The sequence below is a fragment of the Rhinoderma darwinii genome, chromosome 12 (assembly GCF_050947455.1).
Source record: "Rhinoderma darwinii isolate aRhiDar2 chromosome 12, aRhiDar2.hap1, whole genome shotgun sequence".
Classification (NCBI taxonomy): domain Eukaryota; kingdom Metazoa; phylum Chordata; class Amphibia; order Anura; family Rhinodermatidae; genus Rhinoderma; species Rhinoderma darwinii.
This window is the reverse complement of record NC_134698.1, coordinates 57,391,371-57,415,322: the sequence shown is the minus strand read 5'-3', so window position 1 is coordinate 57,415,322 and position 23,952 is coordinate 57,391,371. Positions and strand designations below refer to the sequence as shown.

General features: G+C 42.6%; 1 protein-coding gene across 1 annotated transcript in view; it reads left to right on the top strand.

The window, feature by feature from the left end:
* EIF2AK4 (eukaryotic translation initiation factor 2 alpha kinase 4) overlaps positions 1-23,952 on the top strand; it is an 86,997-nt gene that overhangs the window by 5,567 nt on the left and 57,478 nt on the right. The window contains exons 2-13 of the mRNA XM_075844824.1: positions 5,281-5,384; positions 5,989-6,091; positions 7,783-7,956; positions 9,451-9,531; positions 14,849-14,997; positions 16,557-16,669; positions 16,759-16,916; positions 17,262-17,797; positions 17,934-18,043; positions 18,254-18,411; positions 20,446-20,864; positions 21,612-21,669. Of these exons, the coding sequence (XP_075700939.1) occupies positions 5,281-5,384; positions 5,989-6,091; positions 7,783-7,956; positions 9,451-9,531; positions 14,849-14,997; positions 16,557-16,669; positions 16,759-16,916; positions 17,262-17,797; positions 17,934-18,043; positions 18,254-18,411; positions 20,446-20,864; positions 21,612-21,669 (2,163 nt within the window). The remainder of the gene's footprint in view (positions 1-5,280; positions 5,385-5,988; positions 6,092-7,782; positions 7,957-9,450; positions 9,532-14,848; positions 14,998-16,556; positions 16,670-16,758; positions 16,917-17,261; positions 17,798-17,933; positions 18,044-18,253; positions 18,412-20,445; positions 20,865-21,611; positions 21,670-23,952) is intronic.

Sequence of the window (23,952 nt, the reverse complement as noted above, 5' to 3'; positions counted from 1 at the left end):
CAGATACACGCAGGACCCGCTTTCACAGAACCCGAACAGGATTATGCGCTACATACAGCTTCTCTGTATAGAGAATACAGAGCAAATGTATCAAAAAAAGTAAACACATTTTTAATAAAGACTAATTAAAAAGTTACACTAAAAACACAGACCTGTTTATAAAAAATGCCCATCAAAGGTTTACATAGCCTTTAACCTCTTCAGGACAAGCTCATTTTGGCTTTCAGGGCCAGCCCCATTTTTTTTCAAATGTGACGTGTCCCTTTATGTGGTAATCACTCTGGAATGCTTTTACCTATTCAAGCGATTCTAAAATGTCTCGTGATATATTGTACTGTTAGTGAGTAAATTGCTTATTTGTGGAAAACACAGAAATTTAGAGAATTTGAAGAAATTAGGATTTTTCAAATTTTAAATGTATCTGCTTGTAAAACAAAGTAATACCACACAAAATAGCCACTAATTAACTATTTCCCATATGTCTACTTTATGTTTACATCGGTTTTTTTAACGTCCTTTTTGTTTTTCTAGGACGTTACAAGGCTTAGAACTTTGGCAGCAATTTCTCACATTTTTAAGAAAATTTCAAAAGGCTATATTATTAGGGATGCGTTCAGTTCTGAAGTGGCTTTGAAGGGCACATGTATTAGAAACCGCCATAAAAAACTCAATTTTGAAAACTGCACCCCTCAAAGCATTTAAAACCGCGTTCCGAAAGTATTTTAACCCTTTAGGCGTTTCACAGGAATAGAAGCAAAGTAGAGGTGAAATTTACAAATGTGGTTTTTTTTTTTCCAAAATTTTTTTTATATACTTTTTTTTTGCCAAAATTTGTTTGTAATAAAAAAAAATCTGGAACACAGGTTTTACCAGAGAAATGCATCTCAATATTTATTGCCTGGATTCTGCAGTTTTTAGAAATATCCCACATGTGGCCCTAGAGTGGTAATGGACTGCAGCACCGGCCTCAGAAGCAAAGGTGCACCTAGTGGATTTTGGGGCCTTCTTTTTATTAGAATATATATTAGGTACCATGTCATGTTAGAAGAGGTCTTGTGGTGCCAAAACAGTGGAAATGCCCCAAAAGTGACCCCATTTTTTTTTTTATTTTTTTTTTAAACTACACCCCTCAGGGAATTTATCTAGGGGTATAGTTAGCATTTTGACCCCACAGGTTTTTTGCTACATTTATTTGAATTAGTCTGTGAAAATTAAAATCTACTTTTTTTTCTGGAAAATCTTAGAATGTTTAGAATTTTTGTGAGGAATAAAGGAGAAAATGCACCCCAACATTTGTAAAGCAATTTCTCCCTATAACGGAAATACCTCATATGTGGTAATAAACTGCTCTTTGGACCCATGGCAGGGCTCCGAAGAGAAGGAGAACCATTTGGATTTTGGAGCACAGATTTTGCTGGAATGGTTTTTGGTGCCATGTCGCGTTTGCAACGCACTGGAGGGACCTAAACAGCGGAAACCCCCCTAAAGTGACCTCATTTTGAAAACCACCCCTCAAGGAATTTTTCTAGTGGTATAGTTAGCATTTTGACCCCACAGGTGTTTTGCTGAATATATTGGAATTAGTCTGTGAAGATGAAAATCCAACTTTTTTTTTTTCTGAAAAAACATCAAATTTTTATAAGGAATAAAGGAGAAAAAGCACTTCAACTTTTGTAAAGCAATTTCTCCAGATTATGGCAATACCCTATATGTGGTAATAAACTGCTGTTTGACCCACCGCAGGGCTCAGAAGGGAAGGAGTGCCATTTGGATTTTGCTGAATTGGTTTCTGGGGGCATTTGCAGAGCCCCTGAAGTACCAATAGAGTAGAAATTCCCCAGGTGTGATCCCATTTTGGAGACTTTACCCCCTCAAAGAATTAAATTAGAGGTGTAGTGAACATTTTGATCCTTCAGGTGTTTTATTAGAATTGGGCCATGAAAATGAAAAAATATTTGTTTCCCCAATAACATGTAGATTTAGCTCATAATTTTTCATTTCCACAAGGAATACAGGAGAAAAGACACCCCAAAATGTGTTACACAATTTTTCTCCTGAGTAGGGAAATACCCCATATGTGGTTGTAATCTGCTATTTGAACACATGGCAAGGGTCTAAAGGGAAAGAATGCAATTTCGTTTTTGGAGTGGAGATTTTACAAAATTTTGGTTTTTGGCGCCATGTTGCATTGCGCTGAGGTACCAGTACAGTGAAAACCCCTGAGAAGTGACCCCATATAGGAAACTACACCCCTCAAGGAATTCATCTAGAAGTGTAGTGAGCATTTTGACCCCACACGTTTTGCAGAAATTGGTACACAATAGATATTGCAGATTGAAAATTGCCATTTTCCACAAATATACTATTTCAGTGCCCAATGTGTTGTGCTCAGATTGTGCCACTTTAGACACACGCCCCATAAATTGTTAAGCAGGTTCTCCAGAGTACAGTAATACCCCATATGTGGTCATAAACTGCTGTTTGGGCACACTGCCAGGCCCAGAAGGAGCGCCATTTGGCTTTTGGAGCGCAGATTTTGCTTCGTAGTAGTTTTGTTTAGTATTTTACTGGTGTTTCAGTTTATAATGTGAATGCATATGTAAGATGTGCGGAGTGCTTCAGGGTGTATGTAAGCTGTGCGGAGTACATCAGGGTATATGTAAGCTGTGCGGAGTGCTTCAGGGTGTATGTAAGCTGTGCGGAGTACATCAGGGTATATGTGCGGAGTGCATCAGGGTATATGTAAGCTGTGCGGAGTGCATCAGGGTATATGTAAGCTGGGCGGAGTGCATCAGGGCATATGTAAGCTGGGCGGAGTGCATCAGGGCATATGTAAGCTGGGCGGAGTGCATCAGGGCATATGTAAGCTGGGCGGAGTGCATCAGGGCATATGTAAGCTGGGCGGAGTGCATCAGGGCATATGTAAGCTGGGCGGAGTGCATCAGGGCATATGTAAGCTGGGCGGAGTGCATCAGGGCATATGTAAGCTGGGCGGAGTGCATCAGGGCATATGTAAGCTGGGCGGAGTGCATCAGGGCATATGTAAGCTGGGCGGAGTGCATCAGGGCATATGTAAGCTGGGCGGAGTGCATCAGGGCATATGTAAGCTGGGCGGAGTGCATCAGGGCATATGTAAGCTGGGCGGAGTGCATCAGGGCATATGTAAGCTGGGCGGAGTGCATCAGGGCATATGTAAGCTGGGCGGAGTGCATCAGGGCATATGTAAGCTGGGCGGAGTGCATCAGGGCATATGTAAGCTGGGCGGAGTGCATCAGGGCATATGTAAGCTGGGCGGAGTGCATCGTGTCATAACAATGATTTAATAATGGGGTAAATGAATAATAAAATTATCCATGGAAATTAGTCTGGGACGTCGTTTTGCATTATTGCAGTCAGTCGTAACTTTATATTTTTCCGTTGACGAGCTGTGTGAGTGCTTTATTTCCATGGAATGAGCTGTAGTTCGTATTAGTATAATTTTGGTGTACATGCGTTTTTGTTTTTTTTTGTTATCAGTTTTCAATTTTTTTAATTCAATTTTTAACGGCGTTCTCTGTGCAGTATAAACAACATCTTTACTTCTGCGGTTTGATACGATTATGGCAATACCAAATTTATATTGTATGTTTTACTACTTTTAAACAATAAAAATACTTTTTTTCTAAGTAAAACAATGTTTTAGGCCCCATGCACACGACCGTAAAAACTCCCGTAATTACGGGCCCATAGACTTCTATTGGCCACGGGTACCTCCCCGTATGCTTAGAAGTTTATGGGGCTCCTGTAATTACGGGGGACTACGTGTGTGCACCCGTAATTACGGGAGCGTTGCTAGGTGACGTCAGTAAATAGTCACTGTCCAGGGTGCTGAAAGAGTTAAACGATCAGCAGTAACTGTTTCAGCACCCTGGACAGTGGCTACCGATCACAATATAGATAAAGCTGTTAAAAAAAAAAAAAGACGTTCATACTTACCCAGAACTCCCTGCTTCCTCCTCCAGTCCAGCCTCCTGGGATGACGTTACAGCCCATGTGACCGCTGCAGCCAATCACAGGTCGATCACAGGCTGCAGCGGTCACATGGACTGCTGCGTCATCCAGCGAGGTCGGGCTGGATGTTAAGAGACCACGGATCTTGTGCTTCCGGTATATTCGTTCTGCTTCTATGATGGAGCAGAACAACGGAGACACCACACGGACATGTGAACAAAGCATTACTTGTCATTCTAATCATACGGCGCCCACGCGATCAGGAGCACACGTCCCCAATCTTAATGGTGGAGATCAAAGAAATGCAATCCTGTGTTTGTCCCGGATACTGTACTACAAAATGCACAAAAAAACATCCCAGCAATTCCTCCCTTAATCTGCTTTTGATCCTATTTTATTTAATATTGCAACTAACACTAAAAGGATGTATAAATATATCATCTATATTTGCCCCAGAAGGTCAGCCATTTTTCCTTCCTCACAATCCTGTGTCTGTTTGTAAGACAACTGTCTGCAGCAGGAGCCTCCCAACTCATCCATAGGACACACAGATCATTAAGCCCTGCGCCATTGGTATGCCCCGGTCCTGTTAGTCTGCGGGATTTTCTGTATGTGCCTGAAACACAAGCAGTGTGAGCCAGTTTGTTTTTCTTTTCACACTCATTTCTAGGTTTAATGATTCTTTAACTTCACTCCGTAACTTGTCTAACTTCAGTACACAGGACATTCGTGTCCTGTGTAAAGGCTGTCCCCTTCCTCCTGCATCCGTCCCTCCTGCATTCTGTGTTTTTTAAAGTGGATCTGTCACTTAAACATGCTGCCTATTTAAGGGCAGCGTATTACAGGGACAAATACGTTCTACTAGCCAAAACGGCACATAATTGTGCTGTGTGGCTAATAGAACCTAATAAAGATGCATTAGACTCAAAGTTATGTCTACTGTATATATTAGCGGAGCGCTCTGCCCTCGCCCCTGTCCGCAGTGATTGACAGGCTCTTGGGTATCTTCATACACCTCATCCAGCCGTCAATCGCCTCTGAGAACGGCTGGGGGAGCGCTCCTCTCGTAAATACAGCGCACTCCTAACTATCGTTCCTATTAGCCAGTCGGCAGAATAATTCATTTGAACCGTCTTGGCTAATAATATGAACCTGTGCCTGTAATATGTTGCCGTTACACAGGGCCGCATATTTGGGTGACAGATCCGCTTTAACTTTGTTGTCACTACTGAATGTAGATTACTATAAATGAGCTGGTCTTGGGTATATAATTTTTTATGTTTTGTTTAGATTCAGAAGCCCCCAGAAGTCATGCTCTCGTTACGCCCTCAAGGTAATGAGTTTCACGTCCAACTGGAGCTTTGGGTGAAATGTCAGCAGATGTACCCTGATGTGTGAGTATGTCTGAATAACTATTCTAATACTAATAATAGAAATAAGGTGGAAATGTGTATCGGCAGCTTCCCCCAGTAATAACAACGGATTGATTGGTGTTTCAGCATGGGACCCCCTTCAATGGTGTATTCTGATAAGAGATTTATAATCTATTCATAGGATATGCCATAAACGTCCACTAGTGTGGTTATCCTTCCTAGAGTTATGGGGGTTCTGTGGTGCTTGTTTTGCATCAGAACACAGATTGCAGCCGGGAGCCAACGCTCTCCATTATAGTTTATACAGAGACAACCAAGCCGGAATTACCCCTGATCTCTCTGTTGTCAAAGTCTCTTTACTAAGGTACAACCTGTTGTCCCATGGTCTATGCACAGTGATCGGGAGCAATGTGTCTGTCATGGGTGGCGGAGTGTGAATATATGAATATCTTCTGCCTGAAGCCCTGCATCGCCGGCTGCGCGCCACAACTATAAAGTGTACAATTTCCCAAACTACGGCACTAACTGAAATCTGCATGTCTGCCAATATTTTATGCTGTTCTCAGACAGGCAGCCTAAATATCTGACAGATCCGCTTTGTTAAAGATCTGTTTTCATGTTATAGCCCTCCTGAAATAAAGCTGAAAAATGTGAAGGGTTTATCAAACGAAAATGTGAATTCCTTGTCCTTCAACTTAGAGGAACTCGCCAAATCACTTTGTGGAGAGGTAAGAGATTTTTTTTATAGAATTGTCTTTTCTTAGTTTGTCTGCATTGTCGTTGGTAATTTAGTTAATTTCAGGCTATGTAAACCTGTGAAAGGGATTTTTTTGTAAAATAAAAATCAGTGTGTTTGGTGCGACTATAATTAGTTTTTATTCAAAATTCTTGTAACTTTTTGAGATACGGCTGCTCTGTCTGTATTCTATATACATAGCAGCTGTATCGTTCGCTATATCCTGTTCACATCCAGTCCGCGGGACTGACTGGTTTAGTGACAGCGGGTCTTGCGTGTCTCTGACACAGGATCGAGCTTTTACCAATCACATCTAAGTTCATAACTTAGATGTGATAGGTCACAGGTGGATACTGCGTGCAGGTCAGCGGAACCGATGGATTCAGGTCTTGGCAAACAATACAGCTGTAAAGTAAATTTTTTTTTTTAATAAACTATATATAAAGTTGCCCCAAACACACTGACCTATATATATATATGTGTATGTGTGTGTGTGTGTGTGTGTGTGTGTTAAATCAATTCTGTGCGGCCTGATACCCGCTCTGATGTTATGAGGCTCGTTCGTGGACATGAAAGTTTTTAAGACTTGTCAGGGTGATCAGTGCTTGAAGTGTCCCCGTGACAGCACTTCCTCTTCTGCACTTTTCTGGTTCTTCCCTGTGATTGGAGCATTGTAAGGATCCAAACAAATATCCACACCAATGTCCGTATTGTAGCAGGCTGAAAAATCGACAGCTGTAGCTCTTTATCCAGATCATGTCATTTTAACAGAAGTAATGTGCAGTAAATCTCTGCCAGAATATAAAATTATAAAATGTTTCACTCCACGCCTCTGAGGTAAGAATATAAATGTAGGGGTTTTCTGGATGTGAAAACATTAGGTGTTCCCCACATGGTAATGAGGTTGAGAATCACTGAATCGGAGTATATGCAGAAAATGTCTTCGTAATGTGCAGTTTACATTAGGAATAAACCTGCTTGTTCTTTGTAAGACTTCCAGCTACAATGACTTATTAGCATAGTGTTACCCGTTTTCATCACATCGTTTTCTCGTTTTGTTATTTAAAGGTATTTGTTCCTTTTTTAAAGCGAGGCATCAAGTCATCCTTTTGCCATAGTTTGTTTCCTATGCAAACTAATCAGATTCTAATTTCATTTTTCTAGTATAGGTTGCAAAATGTCAACAGTAATCCAGTTGAATAACATAGCAGCAGCTTTTTTTAATATTTTTTTTCCCCCCCGAGGGTTTTCGCATAATTTAAAATTTATCACCTATTCGCAGGATAGCTGATAAATATCTGATCGCGGGGACCACCACCACCGATCATGATATCGGACTTACCCCGCCGTTCCTTGGAGCCGTATAGAAATGGAGCGGTAGTGCGCATTCTCGACCACCGCTCCATTCATTTCTATAGGGCTGCCGAGCGCGATCTCCAGCAACCCCATAGAAATTAATGGAGCGGCGGCCGAGCATGCTCTTTCCGCTCCATTACTATGAGGCTCCCAGGAACAGCAAGGTTAGCCCGCTCTCATGATTGGCGGGGGTCCTAGTGGTCAGACCCCACTGATCAGATATTTATGACCTATCCTTTTTTAAGTTTCTACATATTTATCTTTATTCTATACTATACTTTGTAACTGATCATACGTTGTGTCCACTCATTGTTGTATTTTGTCCAGGTGATGATTTATCAGCTTGCAGGCCATGTACAGTCTTTCCTGACTGAACACAACCATCCACCTCCCAAATCATTTCATGAGGAGATGTTAAAGAACCTGAAGAGACAGCAGGAGAAAATTGCTTTGGAAGAAGAAAAAAAAATTCAAGAGATAAAATGGAGAGAGGAGCAGACGGTAAGCCAGTGAAAGTGGATGACACGTGTAATGCATTTTTCTCGGGCAACCCTTCCTAGCCTTGAGGAGTCAAATGACTGGAGAACCAGGGCCACTGCACCACTGGTTAAATTATCTCTCGTCGTACTACCATTTTGTCTATTCTATTGACTGAACTGCTAAGACTGATCAGTGTCTAAAGTGTTTTCCATGATCAGAAAGCAGTCTTTTTATTCGAGCATTTATCTGATCCTCTAGCAGCACTGCATTAGCACCCTCTGAATGGCCTCCCAAACACCTGATTGGGGGAGGGTGGCCAATAGGAAGCAGACCCTATATGTAAAAGAACGTGTCCCTCTATCTAATTGGCTGAGAGAGTGGTCAACTGGCTTAAAGAGGACCTGTCTTCTCTTCTGACATGTCTGTCTTAGTAAATACTTGTGTTCTCCATAAAATACAGATTCTGGAACATCGTTTCTTAGAACACTGCGTTGTATTCTTGCTTTTATTTCTCTTATAAAGATAACTGTGTTACTAGTTAGGGGGGGGGGGGTGTTCATTCAGTTGTCAATTTAGTCGACTGCGCTATTCCGTCAAGAACAATGGAACCCTGTCAACGGTGACAGCCGGAAACCATGAGCTAGGTTTCCGTCACCATTGATATCAATTTTGAGGGAAACGGGAGCTTAGGTTTCCATTTGCCTTTTCGTTGAGAGGTTAACCCGACGGAAACCTCAGACGGAACCCCTCAATGGGAGGGCAACGGTGATGTGAACAGGCCCTTACAGAGGCCTATCAGCAACAGACAGTGCGTAAGTAAGTGTCTAATCTTACTGCATCGAATTCATCTGCACATCATTTTTAGTTTCAAAGTAATTTATTGAATTACAACACAATTCGGATATACAATAGACAGTTTAGAAATAAGTCAGGACTTCACGCAGGAAGTCAAATAAACGATATCCAGCAGGGTATATTATTTAAAGGAATGAGATAAAATTAAACATTATGAACATGGTGTCCGTGGAGTAAGAAGCATGCAGGAAACAAAAAATACATATGTCTGAAAACTCAGCGAGTCACATGGACGGGTAAGAAACAGTCTTGGGGTAGACCAAACCATAAATTCCCGAAAATAGGCAAAGCAAAGAATAAGGATAGGGACCCGAGCACTCGCCCATCACATTGCTAAATAATAAGAAAGGTATGGGGCTGCGCATCATTTTTAATGATTGGATATCCCCTTTAACTTTATTTAGAGGTCCTATGACTGGGTTGTATAAATTGAACAGTTCAGTTAACCACTTCAACTTATTTGACCTAGTGACTGATCCTCTTTAACTATAATTATTGAGTACTGAACATTGGTGCTACCTGTCCCACGCTGCATTATTACAAATACTGTTGATGCTTTCTTATATCACATCGCAGAACCACTATTTCCTTTTGACTGTTTTTTACTTGTAATGCTAAAATATGTTTACCTAATTTATTTTTTCCCCTTTTTTCTGACAGAGGCGCGAAATCCTTGATGAAATCAAAAGGAGGGAAGAAGAGAAAAAAGAGGAAAAAAGGAGGAATGAAATTGAAAAGCAGGTAACTAACATGCCGTAAAAGTATTAAAATGGCAGCGTATTTAGTGCACCTCCGGCAGCAGTGATCTGCAGCTAAAAATCGGAAGCTCTTTGGAAGTCCATTCTTGTCTGCTTCCCTGCAGCCCATCAAGAAGTGCCAGTCAGTGACTGCCTGTAAGTAGAGGTGTTTAATTTGTCAACAGTTGAACATATTCTTTAACCCCTTCCCTCTTTAGCCACTTTTGACCTTCCTGACAGAGCCTCATTTTTCAAATCTGACATGTGTCACTTTATGTGGTAATAACTCCGGAATGCTTTCACCTATCCAAGCGATTCTGAGATTGTTTTCTCGTGACACATTGGACTTTATGTTACTGGCAAAATTTGCTCGATATGTTCAGTATTTAATTGTGAAAAACACCAAAAATTAGCGAAAAATTGCAAAAATTAGCATTTTTCGCAATTTAAATGTATCTGCTTGTAAGACAGGCAGTTATACCACACAAAATTGTTGCTAATTAACATCACCCATATGTCTACTTTAGATTGGCATCGTTTTTTGAACATCCTTTTTATTTTTCGATGACCTCACAAGGCTTAGAACTTTAGCAGCAATTTCTCACATTTTCAAGAAAATTTCAAAAGGCCATTTTTACAGTGGCCAGTTCAGTTGTGAAGTGGTTTTGAGGGCCTTATATATTAGAAACCCCCAAAAAGTCACCCCATTTTAAAAACTTCACCCCTCAAAGTATTCAAAACAGCATTTAGAAAATGTCTTAACCCTTTACACATTTCACAGGAATTAAAGCAAAGTAGAGGTGAAATTTACAAATTTCATATTTTTCTGCAGAAATAAATTTTTAATAAATTTTTTTTTAGAACACAGAAGGTTTTACCAGAGAAATGCAACTCAATATTTGTTGCCCAGTTTCTGCAGTTTTAGGAAATATCCCACATGTGGCCGTAGCGTGCTACTGGACTGAAGCACCGGCCTCAGAAGCAAAGGAGCACCTAGTGGATTTTGGGGCCTTATTTTTGTTAGAATATATTTTAGGCACCATGTCAGGTTTGAAGGGCTCTTGCAGTGACAAAACAGTAAAAATCCCCCAAAAGTGACCCCATCTGGGGAAACTAGACACCTCAAGGAAATTATCTAGGGGTGTAGTGAGCATTTTGACCGCACAGGTTTTTTACAGAAATTATTGGAAGTAGGCCGTGAAAATTAAAATCAACATTTCTTCAAAGAAAATGTAGGTTTAGCTAATTTTTCTTCATTTCCACAAGGACTAAAGGAGAAAAAGCACCATAAAATTTGTAAAGCAATTTCTCCCGAGTAAAACAATACCCCACATGTGGTAATAAACGGCTGTTTGGACACACGGCAGGGCTTAGAAGGGAAAGAGCACTATTTGGCTTTTTGAGATCACATTTAGCAGGAATGATTTGTGGAGGCCAGGTCACATTTGCAAAGCCCCTGAGGGGACAAAACAATGAAAACGCCCAAAAAGGGACTCCATTTAGGAAACTACACCTCTTGAGGAATTCATCTAGGGGTGTAGTGAGCATTTTGACCCCACAGATGTTTCATAGAATTTATTAGAATTAGGCAGTGAAAATAAAAACAGTCCTTTTTCTTCAATAATTTTTTCATTTTCTCAACAAATAAAGGAAAAAAAGTACCCAACATTTGTAATGCAATTTCTCCCGAGTACGGCAATACCCCATATGTGGTCATAAACTGCTGTTTGGGCAAACGGCAGGGCTCAGAAGGGAAGGACCGCCATTTGGAGTGCAGATGTTGCTGGATTGGTTTCTGGGCGCCTGTGGGCCCAAAACAGTGGAAACCCCCCAGAAGTGACCCCATTTTGGAAACTACACCCCTCAATGCATTTACCAAGGAGTGTAGTAAGCATTTTAACCCTGCAGGTGTTTTGTAGAAATTAGTGTTCACTCGATGTTGCAGAGTGAAAATGGGATTTTTTTTCCATAGATATGCCAATATGTGGTGCCCGGCTTGTGCCACCATAACAAGACAGCTCTCTAATTATTATGCGGTGTTTCCTGGTTTTAGAAACACCCTACATGTGGCCCTAATCTTTTGTCTGGACATATGACAGGGCTCAGAAGTGAAGAGTACCATGCGGAGTGGAGGCCTAATTTGGCGATTTACAAAGTATTGGTTCACAACTGCAGAGGCTCAGATGTGAAATAATAAAAAGAAACCCCTGATAAGTGACCCCCACTATGGAAACTGCACCCCTCAAGGCATTTATTAAGGGGTGTAGTGAGCATTTTCACCCCACAGGTCTTTTCCATAAATGAATGCGCTGCGGATGGTGCAAATTAAAAATTTATATTTTTCCCTAGATATGCCATTCAGTGGCAAATATGTCATGCCCAGCTTATGACGCTGGAGACACACACCCCAAAAATTGTTAAAAGCGTTCTCCCGGGTATGACGGTGCCATATATGTTGAAGGAAACTGCTGTTTGGGGACGCTGTAGGGTTCAGAGCCGAGGGAGCACCATTTGGCTTTTGGAGAGCGGATTTTGCTTGGTACTATATTTGTTTGAGTATTGCTGGTGTTTTATAATGTGGGGGTACATGTAAGCGGGGCGGAGTATATAAGGGGCATAGTCAGGTGGTATAAAAAAATAATAATCCATAGATGTGTTTTACGCTGTGAAGCAATCATTTCTGCACAGGCCGGTGTCGCACTGATAAATGGTGTCATTTCTTATCCCCCTTTTGGTCCACACTCCGCACCTTTTGTTGTTTGGGGAATTTTTCTGGGAAAGTGTTGTCCTGGTATAATACGGGCACCGTCGCTTCCAGCGGATATGTTTGGGCTCTCCCCTTCCTGGTTCCCTAATTTTAGGTCCTTGATAAATCGCCTCTTGAAACTGAAGAAATGTTCCCCTCGGGCACAACTGCATATTTTTTTATTTCCTGACTTATTGGAGCCATAACTAATTTTATTTTTCATAGACGTAGCGGTATGAGGGCTGGTTTGTTGCGGGACGAGCTGTAGTTATTATTGGTACCATTTTGGGGTACATGTGACTTTTTGATCACCTTTTATCCTATTTTTTGGGATGCCAGGTAAACAAAAAAACGCAATTCTGGCACAGCTTTTTTCGTTTTTTTTATACAGCGTTCACCATGCGTTATAAATTACATGTTAACTTTATTCTGTGGGTCAGTACGATTCTGGCGATACCTAATTTATAGCACTTTTTTATGTTTTACAACTTTTTGCACAATAAAATTACTTTTGTAAAAAGAATGTATTTTTTCTGTCGCCAAGTTGTGAGAACCATAACTTTCTAATTTTTTTGTCGACGGAGGTGTATGAGGGCTTGTTTTTTGCGGGACGAGCTATAGTTTTTATAGGTACCATTTTTGGATACGTGTGACTTTTTGATCACTTTTTATTCTAATATTTGTAGGGCAAAGTGACCAAAAAACAGAAACTCTGGTAAAGTTTTTTACATTTTTTTTTTTTTTACGCTGTTCACCGCGTGCAATAAATAATATAATATTTTGATACCTCAGGTCGTTACGGTCGTGGCGATACCAAATACATATGGTTTATTATTATTTTTCAATAATAAAGGACTTGATAAGAGTAAAAGGGGGATTGTGTTTTATTTGATTACTTGAAACTTTTATTGTTTTCAAACTTTTATTTTTTGCACTTTTTTGTTTACACTTTTCTTCAAGTCCCACTAGGGGACTTGAAGGTCCAACGGTCAGATTTTTTTTTTTCTAATACATTGCACTACCTATGTAGTGCAATGTATTAGATCTGTCAGTCATTCGCTGACAGCAAGCCGATTAGGCTTCGCCTCCCGGCGGGGCCTAAATCGGCTTCCGTAATGGCAGAGCAGGAGACCATTGTGTCTCCTGTTGCCATAACAGCAGTCGCCAGTCCCGATTGCCTCTCGGGGCTGGCGATCTGCTAGTAACCGCTACGATGCAGCAATCGCTTTCGATTGCTGCATCGAATGGGTTAATGGCAGGGATCGGAGCTAGCTCCGGTTCCTGCCGTTACAGGTGGATGTCAGCTGTACAGTACAGCTGACTTCCACCGCTGATGACGCCGGATCAGCTCCTGACCCGTGCCATCTTGCCGGCAGCTACGGAAGCCGATCAGGCTCCGCCGCCGGGCGGATCTTGACCGGCTTCGGTGCTAGGCAGACCGGGAGGCCAGTATTAGGCCTCCGGTTGCCATTGCAGCCACCGGAACCCCGGCAATTTCATTGCTGGGGCTCAGATGAGCTGCAAACACCTTAAGTGCAGCGATCGCGTTTGAGCGCTGCACTTAAGGGGTTAATGGCGGGGATCGAAGCTAATTTCGGTCCCCGCCGTTAGTCGGATGTCCGCTGTAAGATACAGCTGAGATCCGACGATGATGGCACCGACTCAGCTTCTGAGCCGGTGCCAAACATTTGACGTAAATGTACGGCATTTTGCGGGAAGTCAATGCTTTCCATGACGTACATTTACGTCAAATGTCGGGAAGGGGTTAAGAATACAATAGATTAGAAGGATCCTTTAAAGTAGCACTCCTGTAATTACTTGCACATATAATGCTAACTCACCAGCAATATTCTAGCAGTGTAATTTGTTTCTTCCCAGCTCCGTTGCATCCATACGTTTTGACCCCTTTTATTATAGTCAGCTGTGTAAAGTGATCTCAGTCTGACCACCAAAATAGACCATGCTCTCATGTGTAGACAGGAGGTCAGTTTCTGCTGTGTGGCTGACTTCCTGTGAACTACAGGATTACATCTACCAAGTCCCTCCAAGCAGCTCCTCTACACAACAAGCGCCACTCCACTTCCCTGGATCACATGGTCTATTCTATCTGTGAGTGCTGGTCTAGAATCTCAAGTGTATTTTTGAGATGCAGCTTCACACTGCTCTCCTGCTTGTGAGAGTAGATCGAGAAATCTAGCAGGAGGCAGGGGAGACTGAAGCTGCATCACATAGGACACACTGACATTCTTCAGTTTTGGGAGATAGAAGTTCTATGTCACTGATCTACCATTTTCTGCACCTAGATATGACTCTGAGCAGATCTAGTGTGATGTGATGAGAATCGGCCCCTTCCTTCAAGCCAGAGGCATAATGGGAAATGTAGGCAGCATTAGGGGGAAGGAGGAGTCAAGGTGGCAGACATCCCTTAAATGGCACATTAACTAAAACTGGTATACACAAGGCACACAGGAGCCGCTTCATTATTCTTTAATAATAGCCTATGCTGCACTATATATGCAAAAATTTGCTTGAGTGCTCCTTTTTAAATGTAATTACTTTTCTTTTTGTGTTGTAGGAACGGCTTGAAAGTGCCAACCTAACTTGCCAGGAAAACTTGGCCAAAACTGGTAATAGTACAGGGCTTAAGACACCTACTACTAATGGAGGACTTACTGATCATGGAGGAAATGGCAGGACTCGAACTACCTCTATTGGCCGATACAAGTAATCTTTTTACCAACTTAAAATAACTTCCCATGGTTTGTGTTTTTTTTGGCACAACTCAATTAAAAATTGTAGCCGAAGTTAAAACTAGTGTTAAATTGTGTCTTTGCATGGAAGTAAAAGCAATGACGTAAGATGTGCAAAAGTTTGACAATTGAAGTGGGAACCGATGCTTCTCTTAGCCTCCTCTGTCTGAAGAAATACAATTCCATTAGTTGCGGGAGCTTGCTCTTCTTAGCCATCCGGTTTTCTCTACGTATGTTTATACACGGATATAATAACGTCGACTATGGTACTGTAAGGTTGGATCACGCGAGCGTGTTCGGTCCGTTATATCGGCAGTATTTCCCGGACCGAACACACTGCAGCGATCCAGGCTCCTATTGTCCTAGTTATTTATGACGCTAAGAGTCCCTGCCTCGCTGCGGGAAAACTGTCCCGTACTGTAATCATATTTTCAGTACGGGACAGTTTTCCGCAGCGAGGCAGGGACTACTAGTGTCATAGATAACTATGACGATAAGAGCAATGTGTTTGGTCCAGGAAATACTGCCGACTTACGGTCTGCATATCACGGACTGAACACGCTCGTGTGAATCCGGCCTAAGTAGGTTCATGTAAAGCACTTCTCTATTCATATGCCAGTATAAACTTGCCTGCCTAGATTGATTTACTTTGCCCACGTGGCCGGATTTAGCAATAGTAGAGGGGTAAATTCTATCTAATAGTTTTCCATTGATGTAACTAGGCAGGGGCATTTTTCTTATCTTTCCTGCCCAGTTCAGTATTGCTTTTAATTTTACAGTAAACCATTTCTTACTTAATTAATTTGATAATACATCTGTATCTTTTGAATCTTTATTAAAGAGAGAGGGTTGTTAGGTAGTATAGCATCTAACCCTGAAAAATGGGTTCAAAATAAGAAAATCAACCATGGTGGTGATACAATGAAATAATCGTGTAGTAATACAGTACAATCACATTCGTGGTATAAAATTAAGTGAACCTCAGCACAACCCAGTTGTGAGCAGCCTCTGCCCACACTGCAAAAGTCTCCTAGTATATATAGTAAGAGAAAGAAAGGTAGAGAAGAGGAGGATTGAAAAAAACAAAACCTGGACAAAGCAGGGAGAAGATATGACTGGAAGCTGTACTAGCAGACCAGGGTTCTGTGAAACTCCATTCAATATAACAAAATATAAAAGCGGCACCTGTTGTGGCAAATACGAGCAATCCATGTATTACATGAGCGGCCATTCATCTGAATGGCCGCCATCTAGTACTATATTTTCCCTGAAGAGGCTGCTGCAGGGGAAAGTCGGCAAAATTAACTGTGTGGCGGTGTTGGGGTCATGAGACAACCCCTTTAATTGAAGCTGGAAGAATCTCTATATGTATGTTATCTACTTTTTTTTTTGTTTTTTTTTTTTTTAAAGATGTTAGTCATTTGAGTATTTTATAAATGTAACCCAATTTAATAATATAAGTTAGTGACCGGTATAAAACAGGCAGTGATTTTTTTAAAAATGTTTGTTTTTTTTTTTCTCCCCCAAATAAAGGCGAGACCGGCAGTATTCTGTGTGCAGTGATGACAGTCCATCAAATTATGAGGTGCTGACATTTGACGTCTGTTGCAGTGGTCCGTTAGTTGTGCACAGGGGAAAGTGCCTCGGTGAGTAGAAGTGAACTACGGCCAGCTATCTTTTGTGTACTCTGATAATCGGAAGGAATAGTGGTACTTATTTATGTACTCAAATGCAGGAAAAGATGAGCAACTGGGCAAATCCATTTATAATGGCTTAGAAATTGCATCTGGACATTTTGTAATGATTTATGAATGGGTTCTACAGTGGCAAAAAAAGATGGGCAAGTTTCTTACCAACCAGGAAAAAGAAAAAGTTGACAAGTGTAAAAAACAGGTAAGATGGTCTCTACCTCTGTTTTTATTTTGCTGTTTCACGTGCATTTATGCAATTCCTGTGCTAAACTTTTTGACGCTAGCCAAATACTACAAAATCCATAATCCCAAATTGCAGTTTCCTTGTGTTTTCTGTACCAACTAGTGGCTTTGGCAATTCCTGCAGGAGCGGCTGTCGGTGTTGTATGGTTGAATAGGCAACCGGTCTGCCCTGTCTGATGCTGCATCGCCCGACTTTTTTGCAAATTGTGGCAGGAGAATCTGCTACTAGTTCCTGACCATCACTTTAAGGACTACAGATTTTCAATTTCCTAAATTACTATAATTTTTATTTTCTTACTAATAGGTGCAAGGTACGGAAACTGAGTTTAATTCCCTCACCAAACTCCGCCATCCGAATATTGTGCATTATCTCGCCATGCGAGTTAAAGAGAATGAAGATTCCATTTCTGTCGGAATCGTAGCTGAACATGTGAATGGTTCTAAGCTTTCCAGTTTCCTTGAGCAGGAAGTCCCGGTTCCTGTGGATCAACTCCGACACTATACATCTCAGCTTCTATCCGCTCTGGACTATTTGCATAGTAATTCAGTGGTCCACAAGGTATTATGTGCTTCTAGTGTTCTGGCCACCAGCGATGGGAGAGTCCAGCTAACAGACTATAGCCTTTCCAAGCGTCTTGCCGATATCTGCAGAGAGGATGTTTTTGAACAAACCAAGGTCCGTTTCAGTGAGGATGCCCTGCCAAGCAAAACTGGCAAAAAAGGAGATGTATGGAAACTTGGCCTCTTGCTGCTGTCACTTAGTCAGGGGAAGGTGACCAAAGAATATCCTGTCAAAGTACCTAGTGACCTGCCAGCAGACTTTCAGGATTTTCTTGAAAAGTGAGTGGGTTTAAATTTATCAGATCATAGGCGCAGGGCTTACATCTCATAATTGTTGGGCGCAATTTTCCATAAACCCCTTTAGGTGATACTTTCCTGAGATCAATGTAATCTCTTTTTTTGTTTCTCTCATCAGGTGCGTGTGCTTGGAGGATAATGAGCGCTGGAGTACTCAGCAGTTACTGGGTCACATCTTCATCAATCCTCCTCCACAGAAATGTCCCATGAGTGAAGAAAGCTCAGACGGTGAGGACGTACCGCATTATTGTCTGACATGTTTTTGTATCTTTTTAATCTGGCTTCACCAAGTTTTAAAGCAAAATAGCATAATGCCGATGCTACAGCATTTTAGTGCAGCTCCACGTTAGATATAGTCTTCTGATTGTCTGAATTTTTCCTACATAGGACTAAACTGGACTATTTTTCAGGAGTAAATGACATTCAGATTTTTTCCAGATTACCCAAGTGTCGATTGCACAGAAACGGTCATTCCTAGCTTGTCCATATCAAATGCCGCATTCCATATAGAATCACAAAGGCAGCTTTCTCGCTACTTCAATGAATTTGAAGAATTACAGATGCTTGGTAGAGGGGCATTTGGAGCAGTTATTAAGGTAATCCTCCTGATTCATTTATGTAGCTTTAAAGTGAAGTTCTGCTTTTGGGTATTTTTTTTTTTTAATCCATAGGATGACGCCCAAAAATATATATGTTTGTGTAATGTCATAAGGATTCATGTGTAATCCTTATTCCATCCTTCTAATCTAAGGGTATGTTCACACGGCTTTTTTTCGGGCCGTAAACTGCCTCAAACGGCCGAGAATCAGAAGCAGAATGCCTCCAAACATCTGCCCATTGATTTCAATGGAAAAAAACTGCGTTCTGTTCCGACAGGGCGTTTTTTTTACGCGACCGTTTTAAAAAAACGGGCGCGTAAAAAAAAAAACAGCCGCGAAAAAAGTGCAGGTCACTTTTTGGGACGTTTTTGGAGTCGATTTAAAAAAGCTCAAAAAACGGCCGTAAAAAACGTAACGAAAAGCGCGAGTGGCTTAAACTTCTGAAAATCGGGGGCTGTTTTCCCTTGAAAATAGCTGCGTATTTTCAGACTTTTTTGGTTAATCGTGTGAACATACCCTAAGGCTGGATTCACACGAGCATGTTCGGTCCCGTAAAGGACGGAACGTATTTCGGCCGCAAGTCCCGGACCGAACACACTGCAGGGAGCCGGGCTCCTAGCAGCATAGTTATGTACGACGCTATGAGTCCCTGCCTCACTGCGGGATAACTGTCCCGTACTGTAATCATGTTTTCAGTACGGGACAGTAGTTCCACAGAGAGGCAGGGACTCCTAGCGTCGTACATAACTATGATGCTAGGAGCCCGGCTCCCTGCAGTGTGTTCGGTCCGGGACTTTCGGCCGAAATACGTTCCGTCCTTTACGGGACCGAACATGCTCGTGTGAACCCAGCCTAAGGGTATGTTCACACGGCTTATTTACGGACGTAATTCGGGCGTTTTACGCCTCGAATTAAGTCGGAAAATACAGCTTGAAAGCGTTGACAAACATCTGCCCATTGAAAGCAATGGGCTGACGTTTGTCTGTTCACACGAGGCGTATATTTACGCGTCGCTGTCAAAAGACAGCGCGTAAATAGACTCCCGCGTCAAAGAAGTGTCATGTCCCTTCAGACGTAAATGGAGCCGTTTTCCATGGACTCGTTCAAGTGCCTGCACATGCCGTTATGGCTTAATTGACGGGGCTGTTTTCTCCTGGAAACAGCCCCGTAATTTCGGCCGTTACGGACGCTGCCGTGTGAACATACCCTAATAGTTACACACTTTCAAATAGACTACAGGATTTCTAAATATTCCCTTTGCTTCTTTTTTTGCAGGCGGAATTTCTGTCTCAAAATTCCGTTTGGAAGTTTGAGGCATATTTTTGCTGCGTTTTTCGCCCACGGCCATTGAGCGCTGCGGGCATAAAACGCAGCGAAATACGCTTTCTCTTACTCCAATTGAAGTCAATGGGAGGTCAGAGGCGTAAACGCCCGAAGATAGGGCATGTCGCTTCTTTTTCCCGCGAGGCGGTTTTACCGCTCGCGGGAAAAAGACTCCTCCGCCTCCCATTGAAATCAATGGGAGGCGTTTTCGTTTGATACAAGTTTTTTGGCGAGGTTTCCGCGTCTAAAAACTCGTCAGAAAACTCTGTGTGAACATAGCCTTAAGGAGTTTGCCCCTCTTTTGAGCACCGTTTTACAGGTAATGTTTTGGATTATATATATATATTTAAAAAAATGTACATGTTACACACATATTTAACAATAGTTAGTTAAACATAGTTCACAATGGACGGCGTGGATGTGGAGAGTAGGGATTTTACTTGGCGTATATTAATTATTTTTAAAAGAATTCCATAATGAATACAAGACCTGTAAAGAGGAACACATATTGCTCCATCTACATCACATTGATTTTCCATATTGGTTTTGGTAGGACAACTGTCAAGTTGATGTTTGCGATATTTGTACTGTATCTCCACAGGATCTAGCAGTTACATTTATGCAAATTGACATGTAATAAATTTTTGATCCAGTGAACTAGTTGTATTTTCGCATACTGAAATCACGGTCTTCCATGTTGGTTTGTAGGTTCAGAACAAGCTCGATGGCTGTTATTATGCTGTAAAACGAGTTCTGATTAATCCTGCCAGCAAACAGTTCAGGAGAATTAAAGGTGAGGTGACGTTATTGTCTCGACTCAACCATGAAAACATAGTGAGATACTACAATGCTTGGATTGAGAAGCATGAAATTCCGTCTTCAAATACACCTAAACCCGGAACCGCGGTAGAAAGGAAAGTGGCAGTGAAGACCGAGCAGGTGGTGAAAAATGAGTTGGGCATGGCCGATGACATAGAGGCCAATGCTCCAGCCGCCATAATGACCAGCTCTGTGGAGTGGAGCACATCTTGTGAACGATCTTCAAGTGCACACTGCAAGGATTCTGATCAGGATTTAAGTGATGAAGATGAGGATGACGAAGAGGGGGTTTTTTCTCCATCTTTCTTGTAAGTTGATTAAGCAAATTTTCAGTGCATTTATTATCATTGCTTTAAAAGGGTATTCCCTTCATGTGATTTTATGGTATATCGCTATACTATATCATAACATTATGATCGTTGGGGTTCAAGTGAATGAAGCAGTGTTTCAGTTCGCTGCACAGCAGGTGGCCGGTGGGAAATACTACGAAGGAGCTGCAGCACTTAAAGAGGCTCTGTCACCAGATTTTCAAACCCCTATCTCCTATTGCAGCAGATCGGCGCTGCAATGTAGATTACAGTAACGTTTTTCTTTTTCAAAAACGAGCATTTTTGGCCAAGTTATGAGCATTTTTATATTTATGCAAATGAGCCTTTCTTATGGACAACTGGGCGTTTTTAATCTCATTTCCAACTGGGCGTGTATTGTGTTCGTTACATCTGGGTGTGTTTACTTCTTTTATTAGCTGGGCGTTGTGAATGGAAGTGTATGATGCTGACGAATCAGCATCATCCACTTCTCTTTGTTACCACCCAGCTTCTGGCAGTGCACAGACACACAGCGTGTCCTCGCTCGTTCCTCCTGTGGGATCACAGCGTGCTCTCGCGAGGACACGCTGTGTGTCTGTGCACTGCCAGAAGCTGGGTGGTAATGAAGAGAAGTGGATAATGCTGATTCGTCAGCATCATACACTTCCATTCACAACGCCCAGCTAGTAAAACAAGTAAACAGGATGATGGGTTCTTACTCGCTGTAACTATTTTGTTTTCAATCAGGCCAGGAACAGACTCTGATAGCGAAATTGTTTTAGAAAATGAGAACAGTCCTGATCAGGTAATGACTACATAACGTTAATCTTTACCTTTGTCTTTGATTAAATTATATTTACATGTGGATTTTCCCTGCTTATAGAAATGGTATGAAGGACAATAGCTCGCTGGTTCAATAAGTCTAATACTTTTTGGGATTTGATGTACTGTAACATCTGGACTTTTAAGCATATGTGAACCTTTACAACCAATGTTGCAACCTTGGCCCAAGTAAGGACGAAATTAGGCAGCAAAACTGTGCGGCATCACCGGCACTACAACTCCTGATAATGGTGGGGTGGGGAGTTGTAGCTGTTCATTTCAGCACCACTATGCTGCGCATGGCCATGCCGAGGATGTTCCTCAACAGCATAGTGGTGCTGATGCTGCGTGTGGTAGCCTACAGGTGGACCGTGTGGAACGTTTACCACGGGTCGGCTGTAGGCTGGAACAGGCCAGTTCCACATCGGCGCTGGACCAGGTGACATGCGGGCCGGCAATGGGCGTTGGAAGTTTGTCCGGGCCAAGGGCGGGGGCAGCCGGAGAAGGGACAGGTGCATTGCACGGCACCGTTGTCTCGGCCAATCCACGCCAATGCTCCATTGCCTGGAAGTTCTGGCGTGGGTTGTTCGGAGGTGTGGCCGCGTCGATGAGGCTGAGGATCGTGCCTTGGAGGCGCGCCATACAGTCGGTGGGTACTCGCCAGAGAAGCGGGGCAATGCTTCGGCCAAAAGCGTCACAGCCGTCCTCGTCGCCGCAGGTACTTAAGTACCCGGGAGTCCACTTGGGCAGCTGCGGATCCGATCTGCCTGCTGCAGTGGTTTCAGCCGGAACGTCACGAGGCACCTGGGGTTGGCTGGACGCCTGTGGGGCAGGTTCTGGTGCTGTCTCCTAAGGGCAGCACGGGACTTTCTTCTGGTGGCGCCTGCGCCTCCTCATGGGCAGGCTCCTCTTCCGTGTTCAGAAGATTGTCACTGCATCTGTAATCAAAAATGTACACGTCTTCGGAACATTGCCACAAGGGACAAAAGATCAATTATGGGGGCATGACATGTGAACACAGACATGTCTTCAAGGCACAGTCATTACTTATGGCCGCATTTCCATAATGTCCTGCTGAGTGTAAATGTATCGCCTCTTTTTGGTGGCCCCGTCACCACTGCGCCTCTAGCGCCATTTTCACGGCGGAATTGATCCCGGCAGCTTCTCCACCGGGTTTTTACATCAACTGTAGAAAGGACCAAAACAACAAAATGCTACTGTCACCAGGTGCCATACCCGAAATATGCACTAGTTGTAAACATTGCCATTCCCTTACACACCAATATACATGATCTACAAGCTGACTGATGCTGGGACACAGCCGTAACCTTGGCCATTGGGAACATGCTAACACAAGGATACACTACAGCATGTGGGTTTTACAGGGCATAGATAAACCAATGTACTTACCAATGCTCTTGCGGTCTCGTGTGCTGCCTTTAGCCCACTCGTCACTGAAGAGGGTCTGCGCGATCTCATCCCACGCGACCTCCTTGCCCATGCGGTCGTGGTAGGCCTCCGCACGCGTGTCCCACAACAGTGGCCTCTCCTGGACCAGGCAGATCATCTTCTCCACATCACACGCACGAGGCATTGCAGCAGATGTCGGTGGGAAAATGAATCATGTGCCCAACAAGTGAAAATCCACTTCCTGGTTGCTGCTTGTTTGGACCTGTTGTCTCAACTCATTTACATAGAGTTAACAAGTGTTGCGTGAAAAACGCTGTGCGTACGGAGGTGCTTCCGTGTGGCATGCGTTGTTTTCACGCACCCATTGACTTCAATGGATGCGTGAAAAATGCCCAAAGAACGGACATGTCGTGACTTTTGCGCAACGGACCAACTCTGCGTAAAAATCACGCACATGTCTGCACGGCCCCATAGACTAATATAGGTCCGTGCAACGCGCGTGAAAATCACGCGCGTTGCATGGACGTATATCCGGTTAGTCTGAATAAAGCCTAAAAATAATCTGCAGAGGAGCTATATGCATAAAACGGTAGAATAAGTCGTGTTTTTTTAAAATTTTAAAATGCTTTGGAGCATTTAAACGGATGCAAAGGTGTTCATACACTTAGAGGTTAGTAGGAGTAGCTGTGCTTTGGGAACCTGGCCTAACAGGTCGTGTTCTTTCCCTTGCAGTGTCCCTGCAAAGTCATTGTAACATGTTCTCTGACTATTCTTACAAATGGACACAGCCAGGTCAGAAACGCTGATGAAGGCGAGTGAGCAGGTGCTTTAAATAATAATAGCCACTCCCACTAGT